The sequence below is a fragment of the Amblyomma maculatum genome, chromosome 11, assembly GCF_055883805.1.
Source record: "Amblyomma maculatum isolate TAMU_Amacu chromosome 11, ASM5588380v1, whole genome shotgun sequence".
NCBI lineage: Eukaryota > Metazoa > Arthropoda > Arachnida > Ixodida > Ixodidae > Amblyomma > Amblyomma maculatum.
In genome coordinates this window covers 160,072,591-160,095,951 of record NC_139354.1, presented here as the reverse complement: position 1 = coordinate 160,095,951, position 23,361 = coordinate 160,072,591, and the positions used below count along the sequence as shown (strand labels likewise).

At 47.4% G+C, this 23,361-nt stretch overlaps 1 protein-coding gene across 5 annotated transcripts in view; it reads left to right on the top strand.

Moving 5' to 3' along the window:
• The window catches only part of LOC146175281 (uncharacterized protein CG43867), a 429,718-nt gene that overhangs the window by 135,780 nt on the left and 270,577 nt on the right, over window positions 1–23,361 (top strand). For all 5 annotated transcript variants that reach the window (XM_084584707.1, XM_084584708.1, XM_084584706.1 and 2 more), the window contains exon 8: window positions 3,894–4,023. In XM_084584707.1, coding sequence (XP_084440833.1) covers window positions 3,894–4,023 — 130 coding nt within the window. The remainder of the gene's footprint in view (window positions 1–3,893; window positions 4,024–23,361) is intronic.

The window sequence follows — 23,361 nt, the reverse complement described above, 5'->3', positions numbered from 1 at the left end:
GGGGGTTGAACACATTATGAAGTCGATTTCATTTTTAGTCTCTCCGTTAGGACTTTTCCATGTCCATTTCCGGTTCTTTCGTTTGTTGAAGAAGGTATTCATGATTCGTAAGTTATTGCGCTCTGCAAACTCGACTAGTAACTCCCCCCTGCTATTCCTAGAACCAATGCCATAGTCACCTACTGCCTTGTCTCCTGCCTGTTTTTTCCCTACCTTGGCATTGAAGTCGCCCATTAGTACAGTATACTGCGTCTTTACTTTTCGCATTGCCGATTCTACATCTTCATAGAAGCTTTCAACTGCCTGGTCATCATAACTAGATGTAGGTGCATAGGCCTGTACAACCTTCAGTTTATACCGCTTATTAGGCGTAATTACGGTGCCTGCAACCCTCTCATTAATGCTATAGAATTCATCTATATTACCCGCTATATACTTATTGACAAGGAAACCTACTCCTAGTTGTCGCCTCTCTGGTAAACCTCGATAACACAGTACATGCCCATCCTTCAGTACTGTATATGCCTCATTCGGCCTCCTAACCTCACTAAGCCCTATGACATCCCATTTCATGCCCTCTAGTTCCTCTAACAGCACTGCTAAACTAGCTTCACTAGCTAGGGTTCTAGCATTAAACGTTGCCAGGGTGAGTTTCCAATGGCGGCCTGTCCAGCGGAGCCAGGCTTTCTTAGCACCCCCTGCTGCGTCACAGGTCTGACCGCCGCCGTGGTCAGTTGTTCCGCAGCCGCTGGTGACTGAGGGCCGGGGTTTTATGGAGCTTATCATAGGAGGTTGCGGCCAATCACTGCACCAGGGTGGCCAACTCCTGTTCTGTTGAGGGAGTGCGTTACCAGAGGTGTTCATCGGCATCAGGTCGCACCCCAAACCTGTGTATGCAATTCCATCGACACGCGGATTTTTTTTTTTTTTTTATTTTTTTCTCATCCAGTGGAGAATTGCGCGGCACCGGGATTTGAACCCCGGTCCTCTTGCATGCGAGGCGGATGTTCTACCGCTACGCCACCGCTGCGCGGCAGGAAAAATTTTATCTTTTTAATTATTTTATTTTGCACATTGAATTGCAACTGAGCACCTCACAGAGCCTAGAAAATACATTTGAGATGTTTTCGGCTTCGCTGCTTCATGGTCTTTTCTCCGGTGCCACAACCATTTGGTTAGTAAAAGGAAATGTTGCAAGTTTGGCCCACATAGCCAAGACAACAACCTTTCATGTGATTTCAGAACACATTGTGGTTGGGAAATGCTGCCGACTCGACCAGTGCGACACGTCTGCTGACTGCCATCTTGTTTATTTATTTTATTTATCAAAGAACCCACAGCACCAAGACATTACAGGGGGAGTACAATAAGAAGTACATCAGTCAGAGTAAAAAGAGAAAATAAATGTAAAGACGTGGACATTTACAATATTGGAAAGAAAGCATCATTTGATGCGGTACCCACGACTTCTCTCATCAGCCTATTCAATTTCTTAAAGGGCAACTCCGGTGTTTTTTTCATCATTCTGAGTTATTGATTGCATTCCATTCTTTGGTGTGTCCGTACTCCGACGCAAGCTTGTGTCTGTTCCTAGTGTTCTTGCTGCGCTGTGGAACATTACAAAAAAACACTTTTCAAAATTCGAAGTGGAACTGTTTTCAAATCGAAAGAAATTGAAAGCAAATCAGAACCGAAGCTGGTGTCATGTCCAGAAGCGACGTCACCGGTCTATAAAACGGTGACATCACATACAGTATTGGACAAATGCACATGCATTGGATGGTGGAAAGAAAGTACATAATATGCTTGTGATAACCTAAAAGGCCTCAACATTTCATGATCACGTGAGGAACGGGCAGAAAAGCGAGTACAATGTTTGTGATGCCTCAAACGCAGTATTGCCTGCAGAAATAGTCTGAACTGAGGCTGCAAAAACAGCACATTTTGAAATCGAATTGTGCGCGAATAAATTATCGCGCAGCGTTCATATTTGGTAGAATGCATAAGGGCGGAGAGGCAGGAAAAAGAAGAAGATCCCTGTCCCGAGCAGTGGTGCGCGTGGCCCGGCAGCTGGTGTTCCGGTGCGGGCAGCGCTACACGAGCTCGGGTGGGAACTGCGCAGCCTGGAACGCTGCCTGAAGACGACGCCGGGGCAGCCAGCATGGCGGAAGGCGTCGAACAGGGTCAGGACACCAACGTCGAGAAGCAAGAGTCTGTCTCCCATCTGCTTTCATCTGCCTTAAATTAGTTGCAGTACATTAGCTGGACACAAGGAACCCAAGCATGAATGTGTCGGTTATGGCTGACACGTATCAAAGAGGATCGCCGGATGCTGGTCCGCTTGTCATGGAAGAGGTGATCACTGAAGGTTTGGATGCTCTGCAGGCCGGCTTCGAAGAAAATTACGAAGTTTACAGGGAAGGGCATGATCTTGTCCCGAAAGCACCCATCCGCCCGCCGACTGTTCACAAGGAGCTATGTGAAGATGACAGCAAGAAGCAGCTTGCATTGCGGAATCTGCAAGAACGATGAGGTGGCACTCTCATCGCAGCGGGAGGCCTCAACCTAGAAGGCCTCCCGTACACCCATTGAAAGTTTGAGAATAGGTTGAGGATGTTTCGACCCCAGTGCCTCTAATCATTCGCTTTACCAGGTGTGACTGCTCTCTCATCGAGCGCCAGCTATGCTGAGGGAAATTTCAGAGGGAATCAGCTACTAGATGGTTCGATTGGTCTTTCGCCCCTGTACCCGGATCGGACGATCGATTTGCACGTCAGAATCGCTTCGAACCTCCACCAGAGTTTCCTCCGGCCTTTAAGGTGCCCGCAATTTCGTGCACCTTAAAGTTTATAAAAAGGCTGTTGCAAATACTTTGCATGCTCAACGTGAACAGTTGAATAATAAATAGCGGGAAAAAGCTTCAAGTGCAGTTTCATTCTGCGTGGTCGAGCAATTCTCATTTGAGGGCTTCTTTCATACACGATGCACTGTACCGAGACTCGCGTGGGTTCGATACAAAATGAAAGGCAGTAGAGAGATTTAGTTTGCCGGAGACGTACTGACGTAGACGCGTACCGGTTTACCGTACCCCTCCCACGCAAGCACAGTGGCCGCTATTGCACTCACTCGTGTCAATGCGCGTGTGCAGGAGGGGTCCAGCAGACTGCGATACGTCTACGCCAGTATGTTTCTGGCAAGCTAAATTTCTCTAATGTTTTGCACTCTCTCAAGCTGTAGCGTTTCTCAAACCATACATGTGTGCTCAGAAATTGACTTCACATAAGTTTTGTATAAAATGTCTCCTCATGACATTGAAAAACGGCCTGCATTTTAGTGGAGGTGGTTTTGCATGCTTTAGCTGGGACATAATTGACAGTTCAAATCGGGTGTAAAATATATTTGTTTTCAAACACTTGTTTCTGTGGCCTATTGTTAGTGACATATGAGTGCACGTCCAGATTTTTCTTTCTCCTAAAGCTCATATGAACAATTTGGGACGAATTCAGATTCATCTTCTATTTAATGCACTACTCTGCAATTTTCCTGATAGCTTTCAATGTCACGATCACAAATGAGTGCTCTATAAATGATGCAGTCATCTGCAAATAACCACATTTTAGACCAAAATCATTTACATATATAGCATGAACAACAATGGCAAGCCTCTGTTCAACTGACCCCCGACCTTAGTTGAACTGAACTGCTGTTTAGGTCTCAGCTGCCGCGTAGGCTGCTGCGAAACACCACTATAACTCGGTCCAGCTAGTGTTCACCAGAACTCTCATTGAAAATGCTTACAAGTGTGTTTTCAGTTGCTTTCTGGAACTGCTTTGAAGCTGAGTTAGCTTTGTTGATGCTGTCTTTCTACTCTGCATTTCTCGGCATCCTGGCAGCGTGCATCCCAGATCCGCTCCATGCCTTTCACGGGGGAGTCGTCGGACTCGTCGGACAATGAGGATACCAGCCGCACACCCCTGAGCGGGTCCAGCGATCGATCCCCCAAGGCCATCGGAGTGCGCAGGGGTATGTCTCATTGTGTGACAAGGGTTCACACCACGACCGCCTTTATTACTTGGTGACCAGCTCACTATGCCGCCTCCTACGGTAGCGCATGTCCACATAGTCTCCTCAGGAGGGACTACGCCCCTCAACAGATGTATGCTGTATGTATATGTACAGGTGTATGCGGCATTGCAAGTCGAGTTAAACCATGGCGTTTTTTTTAAGAACGCACTGCAAAGATGCTATGTTAATATATTTAAAAGGAGCTATAATCGAAAAGGCTTTGAATAAACAATGTAAATACAAGCCACCAGCTAACAGGCCTGTGCCTTTTTCTCATGCTTTTAACTTCTCATCGCAAAACTGTACCCGATTAGAGGCTATAGCAGTAATACGTTTTTTTTCAAAGCGTTAACCCTTTCGCTGTCACGAACGTACGGTACGTTTTCGCGCTTCCCCCCCATCAGTGTCAATGACGTACCGGTGCATTCTCTATCATGCTTTCAGACCTTCGTCCCTGAGCGCAAAGCTGGCGTGCTAAGACACGCTGCGCCATCTGTCAAATCTTTCTACAGGTTCATATTTTCACCCCGCGTTGTGTTGGCATGTATATACTGAAGAGTATTGAGCGACTGCACCCACCTCCGAAGCGAACTTGGCTAAGTTCGCTTCCCCCCACCCCTCCCTCCAAACACCGCAGGCTGCCGCGCCGGTCATGGCACCATTTAAGTTTTACCCACTCTTCCATGGTTTTACCTGGTTCCATCTTCTGTCCCCGTTTTGGACGTGCGCAGCCTCAATATGCCTTGCAATCGCGGAAGCTTTTTTTTTTTTTTTCTCCGCGTGATTTGCGCCAAGCCACCCAGACGCGGCGGCGCGTAATTCGAATTATCCGTAACGGAACCGACTCGCGTTCGAATTAACGGCTTTTTTTATACACATATCTCTATGGAGCTTGGCCGGACAAAGTAGGCTAGTTCAAATTATCCGAAAATTCGAATTATCGAGGTTCGAATTAACGAGCTTTCACTGTATTCATTCCGACGCTTCAAAAAATAATGTCTATACTCCTTTAATAGTTTATCCAAAAGTGATGAGAGTGTCCCTACTCGCGGCCATGAGTGTGGCATTTCCGGCATGTAGATATTTTTTTTTCACTCGTTCTTTTCCTCTGCCAGCAGCGTAACTTCAGCATGATTTATTCTTCACTGCACCTACTATCATTGCAGTGCAAAGCCACACTACTTCTCGCTAACTGGAAAAAAAAGCTGATGTTTCGTACGCTTCTGTATGTAGGAACATACACCCAATAGACCTCTCCTGGCCTACGTCGTAAATGACGTATCGGAAGAGGGGCGAAGGGGGCGGCCTGGTGGGCAAAACATTTTGCTGCTGGTGGCTTGGTGTGGATGATTTGTCTCGTCTGGTGACAACTGCCTGTGTTTTTTGCAATGCTGTCAAGCTCTCGCATGGTGTGATGTGATATTCAATCGAAGATGACCAGCAGCATGTATTTCTTCCATTCTAGAAGCAGCCCAAATGTGTTTTTCAGCTGTGCAAAGAGTGAAGCGACGAATGTCATGCGCTGGCAGGCCTCGATACAGTAGCTGACCGATTTTCGTACTCGAATAATCCGGACTTTAGTGACATTTCAGACTTTATTCAGGAACCGTCACGAGGGAGTGTGTACATTTTCATGACCAATATTTCGGACCCGTGGTGTCCCAAAGTTCGATTTTTCGGATCAAATTTGGCATAGCGATATTGTAGCGCAAAACAGACAAGACACACGAGAAGACCGAACAACACGTCTTGTTTGTTTTGCGCTACAATATTGCTATGTTCCAAGTTATCCAAGTCTATGCACCGACCACTACTGCTGAAGAAGCTGACGTTGAGAGATTTTATGCGGACCTGCAATGCCTTTTAGACCGCACCCCATCATCAGACGTCGTTTTTCTCGTTGGAGACTGGAATGCTAAGGTCGGGAGTGAAGAAATATCCGGAATTGTAGGCAAGTTCGGTCTTGGCGAGTCAAATGAAGCTGGACAGAGGCTAGTAGAGTTTTGTCAAGAAAACAACCTGACCATAGCGAATACTCATTTTCAACAGCACAAGAGGCGCCTGTACACATGGACTTCACCGGACGGTCTGTACAGGAATCAGATCGATTATATTCTTTGCCGGCAGAGATGGAGAAGCGCTATACAAGCAGTAAAAACAAGGCCTGGGGCCGATTGTGGCACCGATCATCAGCTTCTTGTTGCCAAAATTAAGCTTCGATTGAGGAAAACTCAGAAAACTAGAAGGCCTTTCAGGTATGATCTGGATCAAATTCCATTAGAATATGCTGTGGAAGTGCAGCGGTGGCGTAGCGGTAGAACATCCGCCTCCCATGCAAGAGGACCGGGGTTCAAATCCCGGTGCCGCGCAATTCTCCACCGGATGAAAGAAAAAAAATTAAAAAATCCGCGTGTTGATGGAATTGCATAAACAGGTTTGGGGTGCGACCTGATGCCGGTGAACACCTCGGGCAACGCACTCCCTCACCAGAACAGGAGTTGGCCACCCTGGTGCAGTAATTGGCCGCAACCTCCTATGATAAGCTCCATAAAACTCCGGCCCTCAGTCACCAGCGGCTGCGGAACAACTGACCACGGCGGCGGTCAGACCTGTGACGCAGCAGGGGGTGCTAAGAAAGTCTGGCTCCGCTGGACAGGCCGCCATTGGAAACTGACCCTGGCAACGTTTAATGCTAGAACCCTAGCTAGTGAAGCTAGCTTAGCAGTGCTGTTAGAGGAACTAGAGGGCATGAAATGGGATGTCATAGGGCTTAGTGAGGTTAGGAGGCCGAATGAGGCATATACTGTACTGAAAGATGGGCATGTACTGTGTTATCGAGGCTTACCAGAGAGGCGACAACTAGGAGTAGGTTTCCTTGTCAATAAGTATATAGCGGGTAATATAGATGAATTCTATAGTATTAATGAGAGGGTTGCAGGCATCGTAATTCGGCTTAATAAGCGGTATAAACTGAAGGTTGTACAGGCCTATGCACCTACATGTAGTTATGATGACCAGGCAGTTGAAAGCTTCTACGAAGATGTAGAATCGGCAATGCGAAAAGTAAAGACGCAGTATACTGTACTAATGGGCGATTTCAATGCCAAGGTAGGGAAAAAACAGGCAGGAGACAAGGTAGTAGGTGACTATGGCATTGGTTCTAGGAATAGCAGGGGGGAGTTACTAGTTGAGTTTGCAGAGCGCAATAACTTATGAATCATGAATACCTTCTTCAGCAAACGGAAGAACCGGAAATGGACATGGAAAAGTCCTAACGGAGAGACTAAAAATGAAATCGACTTCATAATGTGTTCAACCCCCGCCATTATGCAAGATGTAGAGGTAATCGGGAAAGTGCGATGCAGTGACCACAGGATGGTGAGGTCCCGAATTAGCCTAAATCTGAAGAAGGAACGGAACAGATTAGTAAGAAAGAAACCCATCAACGAATTAGCGGTGAGGGGGAGGGCAGAAGAGTTCAGGATCTCGCTACAGAATAGGTTTTCAGCTCTAACTGAGGATGGCGACATTACCCTAGAGGCAAGGAACAATAATTTCAGAGATATCATTACTGAGTGCGCGGTAGAAGTAGGTGGTAGGATAGTTAGAGAGGACACCGGTAAGCTGTCTAAGGAGACGAAAGATTTGATTAAGAAACGCCAGAGTATGAAAGCTTCCAATCCAACAGACCAGATCGAATTGGCCGAGATATCGAAGCTAATCAATAAGCGCAAGGTGGCCGATATTAGGAAGTATAACATGGAGAAAATTGAGCATGCTATAAAGAACGGGGGAAGCCTTAAAGCGGTAAAGAAGAAATTGGGCACAGGCAAAAACCAGATGTATGCGATAAGGGACAAGGCGGGCAACGTCATCACTAATATGGAAAAGATAGTCAAAGTAGCCGAGGAGTTCTATACAGATCTCTACAGTAGCCAAAGTAGTCAGGACCGTAATGAGATTGGCGGTAGGGAAAAACAGTCAGACGTTCCACCAGTGACGAAGGACGAGGTCAAGAAAGCACTAGAAACTATGAAAAGCGGGAAATCAGCTGGAGAGGATCAGATAACTACAGATTTGCTGAAGGACGGGGGGGATATCGTGCTAGAAAACCTGGCCACCCTGTATACGCAGTGCCTGGTGTCATCGACGGTACCGGAACCATGGAAGAATGCAAACATTATCCTCATTCACAAGAAAGGGGACTCTAAGGACCTTAAAAATTACAGACCAATCAGCTTACTGTCTGTTACGTATAAGGTATTTACTAAGGTAATCGCTAATAGAATCAGGACAACCTTAGACTGCAATCAAGCAAAGGATGAAGCAGGGTTTCGGAAACGGTACTCTACTATCGATCATATCCATGCCATCAATCAGGTGATAGAAAAATGCTCGGAATATAACCAGCCCTTATACATAGCATTCATTGATTACGAAAAAGCATTTGACTCAGTTGAAACCTCGGCGGTGATGCAGGCATTGCGAAATCAGGGGGTAGACGAGCCATACGTGAAAGTGCTGGGAGATATATATAGCGGCTGCACAGCAACCATAGTTCTGCATAAAGAAAGTAACAAAATTCCCATAAAGAGAGGTGTTAGGCAAGGAGACACAATCTCCCCAGTACTATTCACAGCTTGTTTAGAGGAAGTATTCAGAGACTTGGAATGGGAGCAGTTAGGGATAAGGGTAGATGGAGAATACCTCAGTAATCTGCGATTTGCTGATGACATTGCCTTGCTAAGCAACTCGGGGGATGAACTGCAAATAATGATTGATGACCTAGACAGGAAAAGTAGAAAGGTAGGCTTGAAAATCAATATGCAGAAGACTAAGGTAATGTTCAACAGCCTCAGGAAGGAACAGCAGTTTACATTAGGTAGCGAAATACTGGAAGTAGTAGGCGAATATGTCTACTTAGGACAGGTAGTAACCGCAGATCCGGACCATGAAAAGGAAATAACAAGAATACGATTGGGATGGAGCGCATTTGGCAAGCACTCGCAGATTATGACTAGCAGCTTACCGGTATCGCTCAAGAGGAAAGTATACAACAGTTGCATCTTGCCTGTACTCACCTATGGGGCTGAAACGTGGAGGCTAACCAAGAGAGTTCTACTTAAGTTGAGGACAACCCAGAGGGCTATGGAACGAAAAATGGTAGGGGTAACATTAAGAGATAGAAAGCGTGCAGAGTGGGTCAGAGAAATAACTCAAGTTACTGACATTCTAGTAGAAATTAAGAAGAAGAAATGGACATGGGCAGGACATGTAGTGCGAAGAGAGGATAACCGATGGTCGCTGAGGGTAACAAACTGGATTCCAAGGGAAGGAAAGCGTAGCAGGGGGCGGCAGAAAGTTAGGTGGGCGGATGAGATTAAGAAGTTCGCAGGGATCAAGTGGATGCAGCTAGCACAGAACCGGGTTAAGTGGAGAAATATGGGAGAGGCCTTCGCCCTGCAGTGGGTATAATCAGGCTGATGATGATGATGATGATGATGATGTGGAAGTGAGGAATCGATTTCAAGAATTAGATCTAGAAGACAGAGAGCCCGAAGAGATGTGGACTGATGTTCGTGATATAATACAAGAAGTTGCTACTAAGGTAGTTCCAAAGCAAAAGAAATGCAAAAAAGCAAACTGGTTATCTGAAGAGGCTTTGCAAATAGCTGAGGAAAGGAGGATGGCAAAAGTTATGGGGGAAAGAGAAAGATACAAGGTTCTCAATGCGGATTTTCAGAATATAGCAAGGAGAGATAAGAATGCCTTCCTGAACATACAGTGCCAAGCAGTTGAGGACAACAGCCAATTAAGGAACACAAGAGCTCTGTATAAGACAATCAAAGATATCAAAGGAAGCTTCTGTGCTAAGCTGGGCGTGATAAAGGACAAACAAGGCAAGGACCTCACTGAAGCCTTAGAGATAAAGAAGAGGTGGCAGGAATACACAGAAGAACTGTACAAGAAGGACCCGGATGTGCAAACCCAACATAGGACGGTTGTGATTACTGATCTCGAGCCGGGCATCTTGAAGAGTGAAGTTGAATGGGCCTTAGCCAGTCTTGTTAAGAAGAAAGCCAGCGGAAGCGATGGCATTCCAGCTGAGTTGCTTCAAAACCTCAACCATGACGCTGTTAGCATTCTGCATACATTATGTCAGAAGATTTGGACAACCCTGCAGTGGCCACAGGATTGGAGGAGGTCAGTTTACATCCCCATTCCAAAGAAAGGCAGTGCCAAAGATTGTTCCAACTACCGCACGATCGCATTTATTTCGCATGCTAGCAAGGTGATGTTGAAAATCCTCCAAGGTAGGCTGCAACAGTATGTGGATCGGGAGCTTCCGGACGTGCAAGCTGGGTTTCACAAGGGCAGAGGAACTAGAGGCCAAATTGCCAACCTCCGCTGGATCATGGAAAAAGCAAGAGAGTTCCAGAAACCCACCTACTTCTGCTTTATTGATTATGCGAAAGCGTTTGACTGCGTAGATCACAGCAGATTGTGGCAAGCTCTCCAAGAGATGGAAGTTCCAATTCACCTCATCTGTCTCCTCAGGAACCTGACTGTGGCCTCCTCAGGAGGCCACAGTCAGAACTGGGCATGGTCTTATCGATTGGTTTCCGATTGAGAAAGGAGTGAGGCAAGGCTGCATACTGTCGCCCTGCCTATTTAACCTATATGCAGAGTGCATTATGAGGAAGGCCGGTCTGGACGAGTCTTCATATGGAGTGAAGATTGCTGGAAAACGTATCAACAACCTTAGATATGCGGATGATACCACTTTAATGGCAGAAAGTGAAGTGGAACTCAAGAGACTTCTGATGCGCGTACAAGAAGAGAGTGAGAAGTTTGGGCTTAAACTGAACATCAAAAAGACAAAGATCATGGCGTCTTGCCCTATCAAGTCCTGGAGCATCAATGGACAAGAAGTGGAAGCTGTGACAGATTTTCTCTTCTTGGGCTCCAAGATTACCTCGGAAGGACACTGCAGCCATGAAATTAGGAGACGCCTGCTTCTGGGAAAGAGAGCAATGGTTAGCCTTGACCGCCTAGTAAAGAGCAGAGACATTAGTCTGCCAACCAAGATCCGTATAACTCGTGCTATGGTCTTTCCAGTTGTGATGTATGGATGCGAGAGTTGGACTGTGAAAAAGGCTGACCGCCGAAGAATTGACGCGTTTAATTGTGGTGCTGGCGAAGACTCTTGAGAGTTCCTTGGACTGCCAGAAGGTCAAATCAGTCGATATTGTCGACCATAAACCCTGACTGCTCATTGGAGGGTCAAATTCTAAAGTTAAAACTCGGCTACTTTGGTCATCTGATGAGAAGAGAGGAGTCGCTGGAGAAAGATTTGATGTTGGGAAAGGTTGACGGTCGCCGGAGAAGGGGTAGGCAGCGAACGCGATGGTTAGATGGCATCCTCGAGGCACTGCAGATGAAGTTATGTGATGTTAGGAAGATAGTGAGAGACCGGAAAGCGTGGCGTGAAATGGTCCATAGGGTCACGAAGAGTCGGACACGACTGAACGACTGAACTGAACTGATTGCTATGTTCACGCACCAACAAGTCCAAAAAGCTACGGTTTCAAATTTGGCACTAGCGTTATCGTGGAGGTCATTTCTTTTCAGCTGAAGGCCTATTTTTTCGGCATTACTTAGACGCGAGTGAGCGTCGTTTTTGTAAATAACTGGAAGTGCACGGCCGTGAAAGCTAGGCAAAGCAGTCATTCAGATGGACTAGCTTGGCACTTCATTCATCGTCTCCATTTGAGGCAGTGGCAGTAAGCGAATGCTCGACGTTTTCCTCGCGGCAGTCTACAAAGAGCGGGCGATTTTAACATGAGCGTGAACATTATTCACAGCAGCTCACAGTGATGCCACTCGCCACCGGCACCCTTGGAGAAAGGGGAGGGGTCCGGTGCATTCATGATTCATGGGGGCTCTCGTTCCGCTCGCTTTTCTCCCGTGAGTTGGCTTCCATGGAAATTGAACGCGCAGCGTGTGCATTCATTTGCGGCACGATCGACTGTGCCGCAGCACGTCGTGAAGTGGCATAGATGTGACGAAAGCGTGACTGGCCGGGATATACTAACTGGAGGGTTATAGCGGTTACAGCTTAACATGATCTGCTTCTGCGGGGCACCACTGCGCACTTGGTGACCACCTTGAGCGAGTTGCATGCTTCTCGGTGGGCGCACACCTGCCGCGGCTGCACCAGCCATTGCGCGCGCACTGGTGGCCGCACCTGCCATATCGAATCACGTGAGCGAGTGCACATGTGCAGCGTGCGGAAGCCGATCACAGTAGCAGATTGCGCTATGTTACTCCCTGTTATCGGTATATCTGTATTCGCGATTTATAAAGTGGATATTTTGCAGAAAAGTGATTTTTTTTTTCAGGTTCTTGGATTTTTCAGACTCTTTGATTATTTGGACTATTTCCTGGGTCCTGCTAAGTCCGAAGAAAACAGTCGGTGACTGTATTGTACTTGACTGTAAGCACATTCATTTATTAGGGCCGTATGATTCACCTCCACTACGTGAACTGGTTCGTGTGATGCTGCATTTTGCCATTCGTTTCAGCGATGCAAAATGGTGCTCTCTTCACCACGCTCTTCGTTTCAAAAAGTGCAGACGTCGTGCAGGTCGAGTTCACGAAAAGTTCAGCAAAGCTTTGCACCTCCTCAGCGGTCTTTACCGAAATGGTGCAGCTGCAGCTGCCTCATGAACGTGAAAACAGACGACAGCTTACACGACGATGGCTTGCGTGCTGCGATAAACAGTGAAGCGACAGTTGTGAACCTCGTGAAACACGGTAACTCAAACCACCTTCACAGGCTGATGTGTTCAAAACCATTTTGCCCCAGACAAAGCGCAGCGGGGTTTGCGGAGCCTCTTCCAAGCGCACACCCCTATGAGAGCTGGGCACCAAGCCGGCGGACGCTTGTACCCATTTATATCGGTGGGTGTTTGACGACGGGTTTCGATTGAACCACCTCCCTCAGCCGAGATGGACTCCAACCACTAGGCCACGAAGCGAGATCAGTTATTCCACTCATCAACAAGAACGGTGCCCGTGTTCGCCAAAGAAGCAACGATGCGAACTTCAAACAATGAAGTAAGCGTGTGCATGCGCTATGGTTCATGCTGACTTCAATCGGGATCGAAGTTGTTTGCACTTCGTACCAGCTGCTGCGTGGTGCACATGCATCGAGGCTAGTTCGTGTCAACGCTGCATTGCGACATGCCATTTGAAGTTGATCTTATTTTGCATATTGGCGCTGACCACATGAACATAGTCTGCTTTTGTGCATATTGTTACGGCGCGTGCCGAGGAGCGCTGCACCAGAAAAAGAAGAGGCGCGGGACGAGCGCGAGACGAGCACGCGGCGCCAGCGCGAGGGTTAGAGAACAAAAGAAGAGCGCCGGGGCAAGTGGTGTTTGCCTGGTGTCCTCCGTTCGTCTACCTCTAGGCGGGCACAGCGTCCCACAACATTTTGGTGTCAGCAGTGGGATCATGCCGCTCACCCGCTCCCAAAGTCAAGGACCCGACGTGCCAGACGACAGGACTCTGCCACCAGGCGATGGCGGCGACGACGCAGCGGCTGGCGCAGCTAGACCTAGACACTCGGAGGGGCTCGGTCCTTTGCAGCAGCTGGATGACGGTATTGAGCGCCTGCTGGATACAGTTACTCAGCGGATGGACGCATGGGAGGCCCGTCTGACTGCCCAGGCTGTGGAGATGGAAGCTCTCCGGCGCGACTTCCGTCGCCTTGTGCCAGCCGAGCCGAACACAGGTCATGAGTCTTTAGGCGTCACCGCCACCACTGCCTCCAGCCCTGCCGTCGCTGGGCCTGCTGTTTTAGCCGCCAATAACGTGCTCGGCGCGGGTACATCATTGGACGTAGTGTAATTACCCACATTTGACGGCACTATCTCGTGGGATGCTTACCGCATCCAACTGGAAGGTATTGCGACGGCGAGAGGCTGGGACGAGCAAATGAAGGCATGGATGCTCGTCTCCAAACTGAGAGGCCACGCAACTGAGCTGCTGCAGAACGTGCCGCCCGACCAGCTGGGCTCTTACACCGTCCTGGTGGGCCTCCTGTCCGACCACTACAGTGCTTCAGGTCAACCCCGTGCGCAGTACCACCGCCTGCGAGCCCGCCTGCGAGCCCGGGGAGACATATCAGGACCTCGCCGTTGCCATTGAGCGCCTGGTTCTGCAGTCGCTGCCGGGGGCACCTCAGAACGTTGTGGCCCTGGTCGGCACAGAGGCGTTTGTCGACGCCATCCGACTCCCTGAGGTGCAGCGCTAGGTCCGTTTTGGGCGTCCTGAGTCTGTCCGCGCCGCCATGGCACTCGCCATCGAGGTGGAATTGACTTTGTAGGCCACGCGGGGGTCGCCACCGTCTGCCACGCGCACCGTCTCGATGCAGACTCCTCAATTGGCAGTCCCTACAGTGGCCTCTAACCGACGCGGGCGTAACGGCACCCGCACGACCTGCTTCCTCTGCGGCCTGAGGGGGCACTACACGAGGGACTGTGCTAGCCTTCTGACGTCGGAAAACGATTTGGCGGATTTCAGGGCCCCTCCTTGTATCCTCCTTTCGTCGGCTTCGATAACAACTGAAGCTCCCTACGTACTCGTCGACGTCACTCTGCTTGACCGGCACGTAGAGGCCTTGGTCGACACCGGAGCGACTGTCAATGTGCTGGACAAATTGCTAAGGAATTTCCTCGATAGGTGGGTTGAGCTTTTCAACACTAAGAATGACTATAAGGATTTGTTTGCGCTGATTATGAAGGACCAGTTCCTATCAGAGTGTGCCGCCCCACTAGAACTCTTTTTGAAAGAGAAGGAATCTAGCTTTGATGAATTGGTAGAAAGAGCGGAGCAATATGTGGACGCTCACGGGCGGGCGAATTTCGGAAAATGTCCCAATAAGAAGAGAGCTATCAGCTGCTGCAAACACTGAACAAAAAACTGAAAGGAAAGACGGAGGTAAGCCGAAGAACCCAGAAGTGCAGAGATGTTTCCTTTGCTCTCGCACTGGCCACCAGACTAAAAACAGCCGTTCTGGAAAGACGGAGGGGAGCAGTCAACCTCCGAAATGCTTCAAGTGCGGGAGAATTGGCCACACAAGTTGGAAGTGTTGGCAGAAGCGTTAGACAAAACCAAAAGCTACCGCTGATGAATCTGCCTCGATATGCATCAGGGATGGATATATTGAATTCAAGGATTGCAGAAAGATTCCAGTTGTTGGTGCTGGCCTGACAGATAAGGCGGTGACTGAAGGAGAAGCTTCCTGTAGTCACCGGTTTTGTGCGTGACCACTGCGTGTGAGCACTTAGAGATACCGGGTGTAACACAGGGATAGGGAAGAAAAGCCTGGTTGAAGACGGTGGTCTCACAGGATCCAAGTCTCTCGTTTATCTTCTTGATCGCTCGGTTTTAAAACTTCCAGACATGGGTCAACATTGACACCCCTTTTTTCAAGGGAAGACTTCAGGCGAAGTGTATGGAAAATCCTTTATACAACATCATATTAGGCAACGTTGAGGGAGTCAGACCTGCCGTTGACCCGAATCCTAACTGGAGCCTAGAGACAGCAGCTAAGGCATTGTCAAACAAGACATTTTCAAAGGCGTTCTTAGAATACAAGTAGCTTCAATGGAACAAATGCATCGAATCGGAAACCCCATAAGTGAACGCTCCCGTCCGATTATGTTGAGACTTTTCGATTTTTCTGAAAAAGCTAAAATTATGTCTAATTGTTTTAAACTGAAGGGAACAGATGTACCTATAAGTGAGGACTTTTCACAGAGAGTAAGAGACATATGATCAAACATTTGGCGTTCTGCAGCAGAAGAAAAGGCGAATGGAGTGAAAGTAGTCTCTTGGATTCGACAAGCTGAAAGTAGTCTCTTGCGTTCGACAAGCTGAAAGTATATGGAAAGGTATACGTATGGAATTCACAACAAAATTGCAAAATGGAGGCATCTCACTCGTAGGCTTCTGCATTTGATAAAACGAAAGTCCGACGGGAAAAATGACAAGGTGACCATAAAGTTCTTAGAGTTATATCGCTAAATGTGCTAAGCATAGTTAACGAACTCAGTCTACTTGAAGGCATAATACTGTCTTATCAGCCACATATTCTGGTCATTAGTGGAACGTGGTTGCATGCAGAAGTGCAAGACTCTGAAATAATCCTGCCATCGTACAAACTAATTATATAAAATACCTAGGAGCGACACTATCAAGCAATCTGAGCTGGGAACAGCTCATTAAAAACATATGGCGTAAGGCCCAAGGAAAGCTGTATTTCCTCAGAAGAAGATTACGCAACGCTCCTCCTAATGTAAAACTTAATGCATATAAAACGCTCGTGAGACCAACCTTAGAATATGCTGACATTATTTGGAGCCCACAGCAGCAATATTTGATAGGCAAACTAGAACGCATTCAAAACTTAGCAGTACGCTTTGTATACTCAAACTTTTCCAGACATTCCAGCGTATCTAACCTACTTCACAAAGCAGATCTTCACAGCTTGGCACAGCATAGAACAACATCAAGACTAAAATTTCTGTACTTACTTTATCATTGTAATTTGAACATATCAAGAGAAGCATACCTCCAGGAACCATTTTGTCACTCTTCGAGAACAAACCATGAGAGAGCACTTAATCAACCCATAAGCCGTATTAATGCGCGTAAATATTCTTTGTTTCCATCAGCTATATCTAGCTAGAACAAACTATCCTCGGCTCTGTAAACTGCAACTCAGTTGAATGATTCATAGAGCATGTCAATAGCACTTATTCATCAGTAATGCCATCGCAATAAAACTATGATGCTGACTTTCATTTTGTATTTTTTGTAACTATACTTGTTTCCTTGCTGAACCTGCTATCTTCTTTTCCCTGAATTAGCATCATTACCACCACGATGCCGCTATGATGATGAAATCCTATTTTGTATTATATATGTACCCAACTTGTTCCCCTGTATTGTCTCCTTTGTATCCACTCCTGCATGGGCCCAAGATGGGCCTGTAGTATTTGTAAATAAATAAATAAATAAATAAATAAATAAATAAATAAATAAATAAATAAATAAATAAATAAAAAATTTTAAATAAATAAATAAATAGATAAATAGATAAATACATACATACATACGTACATACATACATACGTACGTACGTACGTACGTGCTTTGACCGGATTTATCAGGTGGTTCAGAGCTTAAAGGGAGACAACCAACGGTTTTTTTCTGCAGGGCAATATTCTCCAACACAAGTTCACATCGAAATTTGGGGTGGAATACGTCCAAGTAGTCGTTCCAAAGGAATTTCGAAAGGCCGTGCTCGAACTCGCCCATGATGGTGTAATAATGAGTGGTCACCAGGGTACTAGAAGAACAGTTTTCAAGGTGCAAACTGAATCCTTTGGCCGGGACTGCAGGCCGACGCAAAGCGCTACGTCGCATCGTACAACTCCTGCCAACGAACCACACCCAAGGGCCACACCCGAAGGGCGCCCCTTGTCAAAGTTCCGATCATTAAGATGCCATTTGAGAGAGTGGCTATTGATTGTGGGTCCACTGCACCCGAAATCATCTCAGGGAAACCGATACATTTTGGCAATGGTGGACTATGCCACCAGGTATCCTGACGCGGTAGCACTCCCAAGTATTGAAACGGAGCGAGTGGCTTAGGCCCTCGTCGATATCTTCTCTCGTGTGGGAGTCCTGAGAGAGGTTTTGAGGCACGAACTTTACCTCGGACGTAATGAAAGAATTGAGTCGACTGCTGTTCATACGACTCCTTACCACCCAATGGCAAACGGTCTACTGGAGCATTTTAACGGGACACTCAAACAGATGCTAAAACGAATGTGTCAGGAAAGACTAAAGGATTGAGACTGTTATCTCGCTCTGCTACTTTTTACGCATCGTCCAGTTCTCTCTCTTCGAGCTCCTTTAAGGGCGGAATGTAAGAGGGCCACTTACAGTACTAAGAGAATTGTGGACAAATAATGCCATTCTGGATGAGCTCAGGAACACCTACGAGTACGTTCTGGCCCTTTGCGAAAGGCTGGGACACACTTGCAAGCTGGCACATGAAGAACTGCAGCGAGCCGGAGAGCGTTATGGCTGCTATTTTAAATTGAAGAGTCAAAGGTGATCACTAAAGCCCTGCGATCGGGCTCTAATCCTTCTTCCCACGGAAGATAACAAACTGTTGATGCAATGGAGAGGACCTTATACGATTGTGACGCAAAAAGGGGACGTTGACTATGAAGTGGATCTCAGGCACACCACGAAAGTTTTCATTATAAACATGCTGAAGAAGTATCATCGTCAAGAAGAAAATCCAAGTGTGGCTGCAGTGGGCGCTGTGGTCTCTACCAAGGGAGTGGATATGAGTGAAATGGAATTGCCATGGAGCCATCAGTCGCAGACTTTTCACGACATGATCTTTGGAGATCAACTTACCAGAAAATAATAGGCAGAAATTCGGCAGCTTCTTCAGAATTATGAGGAAATATTCTCAGACATCCCAGATCGCACTGAGTTAACCGAATGCAAGTTAGAGCTGAGGACTGAACAGCTGGTTAATGTGAGACAGTACCCTCTTCCTTTTGCACTGAGGGAGATCATAAAGAAACAGGTAGCTAGTATGCTACAACTTGGAATCATCGAGCAGTCCGAGTCAGCCTATAATTCACCGCTAATCGTAGTGCAAAAGCCGGATGGCACGCAACCACTCTGCATTGACTTTCGCAGGCTCAATGAGGCCCTGATAGATGATGCCGAGCCCATTCCTTGTTCAGACGAGCTGCTTGCAACTGTGGGCCACAAACATTTTTTTTTTCAAGTTAGGCTTGCCAGTCCCTCTTCCGGCTTTTGTTAACAAAAAGTAGCGCGAACAGGAAGACACAAGACAAGATAAAAGGAAGCTACAGGACAAGCGCTGACTCACAACTCAGCCTCAGCATTTAATCCAAGGCCTAGATAAAACCTGTATGAAGGGCCAAGAGGCCACTGTCAGAACTGGGGCATGGTCTTACTGATTGGTTTCCGATTGAGAAAGGAGTGAGACAAGGCTGCATATTGTCGCCCTGCCTATTTAACCTATATGCTGAGTGCATCATGAGGAAGGCCGGTCTGGACGAGTCTTCAGCTGGAGTGAAGATTGCTGGGAAACGTATCAACAACTTTAGATATGCGGATGATACCACTTTAATGGCAGAAAGTGAAGTGGAACTCAAGAGACTTCTGATGCGCGTACAAGAAGAGAGTGAGAAGTTTGGGCTTAAACTGAACATTAAAAAGACAAAGATCATGGCGTCTTGCCCTATCAAGTCCTGGAGCATCAAGGGACAAAAAGTGCAAGCTGTGACAGATTTTCTCTTCTTGGGCTCCAAGATTACCTCGGAAGGAGACTGCAGCCATGAAATTAGGAGACGCCTGCTTCTGGGAAAGAGAGCAATGGTTAGCCTTGACCGCCTAGTAAAGAGCAGAGACATTAGTCTGCCAACCAAGATCCGTATAACTCGTGCTATGGTCTTTCCATTTGTGATGCATGGATGAGAGAGTTGGACTGTGAAAAAGGCTGACCGCCGAAGAATTGATGCGTTTGAATTGTGGTGCTGGCGAAGACTTGAGAGTTCCTTGGACTGCCAGAAGATCAAATCAGTCGATATTGTCGACCATAAACCCTGACTGCTCATTGGAGGGTCAAATTCTAAAGTTTAAGCTCAGCTACTTTGGTCATCTGATGAGAAGAGAGGAGTCGCTGGAGAAGGATTTGATGTTGGGAAAGGTTGAGGGTCGCCGGAGAAGGGGTAGGCAGCGAACGCGATGGTTAGATGGCATCCTCGAGGTGCTGCAGATGAAATTATGTGATGTTAGGAAGATAGTGAGAGACCGGAAAGCGTTGCGTGATATGGTTCATAGGGTCCCGAATCGTAGGACACGACTGAATGACTGAACTGAACTGAACTAGATAAAAAGAAATATGACGAAAACGAAGCTTTCCCTGGAAACACCGCTGGGTTCATCTGCTAAAAAGTCACTCAGAAAAGAAACCTTTTTGCTTGAAAGAGCAAGAGAAGTCTTGCTGACGCACCTGATGTCTCTTGAAATAAAATATGTTTCAACCAGCTCTCTCGTCAATTTTTCTTTGTGCCGATACAAAATTTTAACCTGGTCAAATAGGGGAGTACACTCCTCCTTCTTCATTGTCTCACAGGAATAGCAATGGGAGACCAGAAAAGTTTTTCCCTTGGCACTTTCCAAGTTGTTTCGGTGTTCCTGTAGCCTCTTGTTAATACACCGCCCTGTTTGTACTATACAGTCGAACCCGGATATATCGAACTCGAAGAGGATCGCGAAATAGTTCGATATATCGATAATTCGATATACAGAAATCGGCTTGTGACGGTACTTACGATGCGAAAAAACGATACCGCATTTGTCGCGTAATCAACTCACTCGCATAATGAACCCACCCTTCACTTTTGCACTCGAGAATTTGGAAAAAAAAAAAAAAAAGCGTTAAGGCCAGCTTACTCACATGCAAGCGATTAAGCGATCTCAGCGACGAGCCGCAGCGACAGAGCAAAAAATTTCCAACTTGTTGGAACTGCGTCACTCTGCCATTCGAGCCATCCGGCAGCTCGAAACAAGGTTTCTGTGTCGCCGCGGCAGAAATCGCCAGCGTTTTCGCTTGCATGTCGCACTCCGTTTTTGGCCGTCTCATCCGCAGCACATTTCTTGGCAGCGTGCCAAGATAGCGTGCCAAGATGCTGCCCGACCGCGACGTGTGTTTATCTTGTTATAGCTCCTGCGGCGGCGGGGAGCGAACTTGGCAGACTGCCCGTGATGGCTTGATTGCACAAGCCTGGTTCGATTTATCACGCGGCGCTTGGGGCGGGCGTAGTGCACTGCCACAAAATATTGGAAAGCATGGTACAGTAGCTGCAAATGCTGTTTGAAGCAAAAAATGCTAAAAGCTGGTGTCATGATCGCAGCTGACCGCGTGCTTTCGTTAATTCATACATGCAAGAATAAATGACTCCCGCAAAAAAACAAAAAAAAAAAGAAAAAAAAAGCCGCTTCGTAACGCCATATTTTACGCTACGGCGCGCGTACAGCACAACGATAAAAATAGACGACTCTCAGAAAAAAAAAAAAAAAAAAAAAAAGATAGATCTGCCGCTTGTTAACTTCCGCAGGCGCCATAGCCACATCAGCCGCTGCGCGCAGAGGGTTCGCAACACACGCTGGGGAAAGCGTCCGAAGTTCTGTCTGAAAACGGACTGAGCTGGCTTGGCGCATGCGTAGCGCGTGCTACTGCGAACAAAGGCCGGGAAAGAGAAAGGAGAGAGATAGCTCGGCAAAAGAATGGGCACACCCTTGTGCTTCGCCCTGTCGCGTTTTTCCCCACTCGTTCCCACCGGTTCTCTCTGGTTCATTCACGCACATGGCTTGCAAATGTCACGTGCTGGTGCGTGGGAAACGATAACCGCAAATGCGCGCGCCTTTAGGGAATGGGCGCGGCGCTGCCCTAGCCGAACTGTCCACCCTCATTCCTTCCGCGGGTGGTTAGAAAACGTCATGCGGCAAACGGCCGAGGGTGATGCGATGGTCTTTGGGAAAGGCACACTTTCCAGTGCGTGGTGCGGAGTTCGATATATCGAACGACCGGTGAAATTGCGTTCGATATATGATGCGGCTTTTCTATACTTTTACATGGGATTTTCAAGGGGATATTTCGTGAGTTCGATATAACCGAAATTTGATATATCCGGGTTCGATATATCCGGGTTCGACTGTATAACAGGCTCCACAAGAGAGTGGAAACCTGTACACAACACCAGTCTTACAGCTGACAAACAGGTCTCTATGTGTAACCCCACATTCCTGCTTCTTAGATTCTCGTTCCCTTTGAATAGCCAGGCATATCCTCTTCATCTTGAGCTAGGTGGTCAATGCAACATCAACACCATATCTCTTGCCAACATTCTTGAGGCCATGTCAAATCCTATGTACGTACGGTACCACCGCAACTTTCCTCTTCTTCTCACCTATGCTGGGCAGGGATTTCTGCCTGACCGTTCTTTTTATGCTCTTCAGTAGACGAGAACAGGCCTCATTAATAACAGAATCCCGATAACCAGCTTTTGCAATTCTTGTCAATTGCCATTCAAAACAGTTGCCCATGCTGTAGTAGCAAGACTTTTTAAACGCATTTAGCAAGCTTGTGTTGATCATCCCATTTTTCACTAATTTGGAATGCCCCGAACTAGAATTTAGCAAGGGCTTATGGGGTTATTCTTGCAAGAATGCGCCACAGGGGGGGCTAGACGCTATAGTCGCCTTCTAGCCTCGAAGTGCAGCCCTAACAGAGCTGTGAGCCCCAACCCGCAATGCGAGAAGTCGCTACTGTGGCGGGTTCGAGCCAGGGGGGACAAACGCCGAGTTACATACTCGAACAGTCTTTATTATGCTCGAGTACACGGTAAAAGACACTCAAGAACAACCGCCGTAGTGAGTGAACGCCGCGTATGGGGGTGAAATGAAGCCATCTAAGGGGGAAGCACGCGCATGGAGGTGAGAGGTAGTCTGCTCACCTGGCGCGGGTTCGTGCTCACGGCCTGCGGTTGTAAGTGCGTGCGGAACCGGGAGCAGAGGGCGAAGGCAGCGGTCTCCCCGATGGAAAATGCTAACCGTGAGCGGGCACGCTCAACCGTCGAAAGACGCCCAAGGAGTTGCGACAGATGCGCTCCTCACCTCGTGCCCGGGGAGAGGAGGTTTCCTGAGTAGACCGGGAGGAGAGAAGGAAACCCACACAGTGTCGCCGCGGGAGCCTGGGAGGTTGGGAGGGTGGCCAGTGTGCCCTCTCCTCGTGGTCCTCCCTAGCAATGCACGTAATCACATGTGTTAGTTATGCGTGGCCCTTTATAATGGGGCAGGGGATTATGAATCCCCACAGGCTTCACCGATCTTGGGTTGCAATCCCAACAAATATGATCCTCCCCGAACTGAATCAATAAATCTAAAAATTGTAACCGATCGTCCATTGTTGATCGAATCTTTCATGGTCTGTGAATACTAAAAAGTCAAAGGCTACAGGAACAACTTGGAAAGTGGCAAGAACAAAACTTTCCTGGTCTTCCATTGCCATTCCTGTGAGACAGCAAAGAAGGAGAAAAAGAAGTGTACTCCCCTATTTGACCAGGTTAGAATTTTGTATCAGCACAAAGAAAAATTGACGAG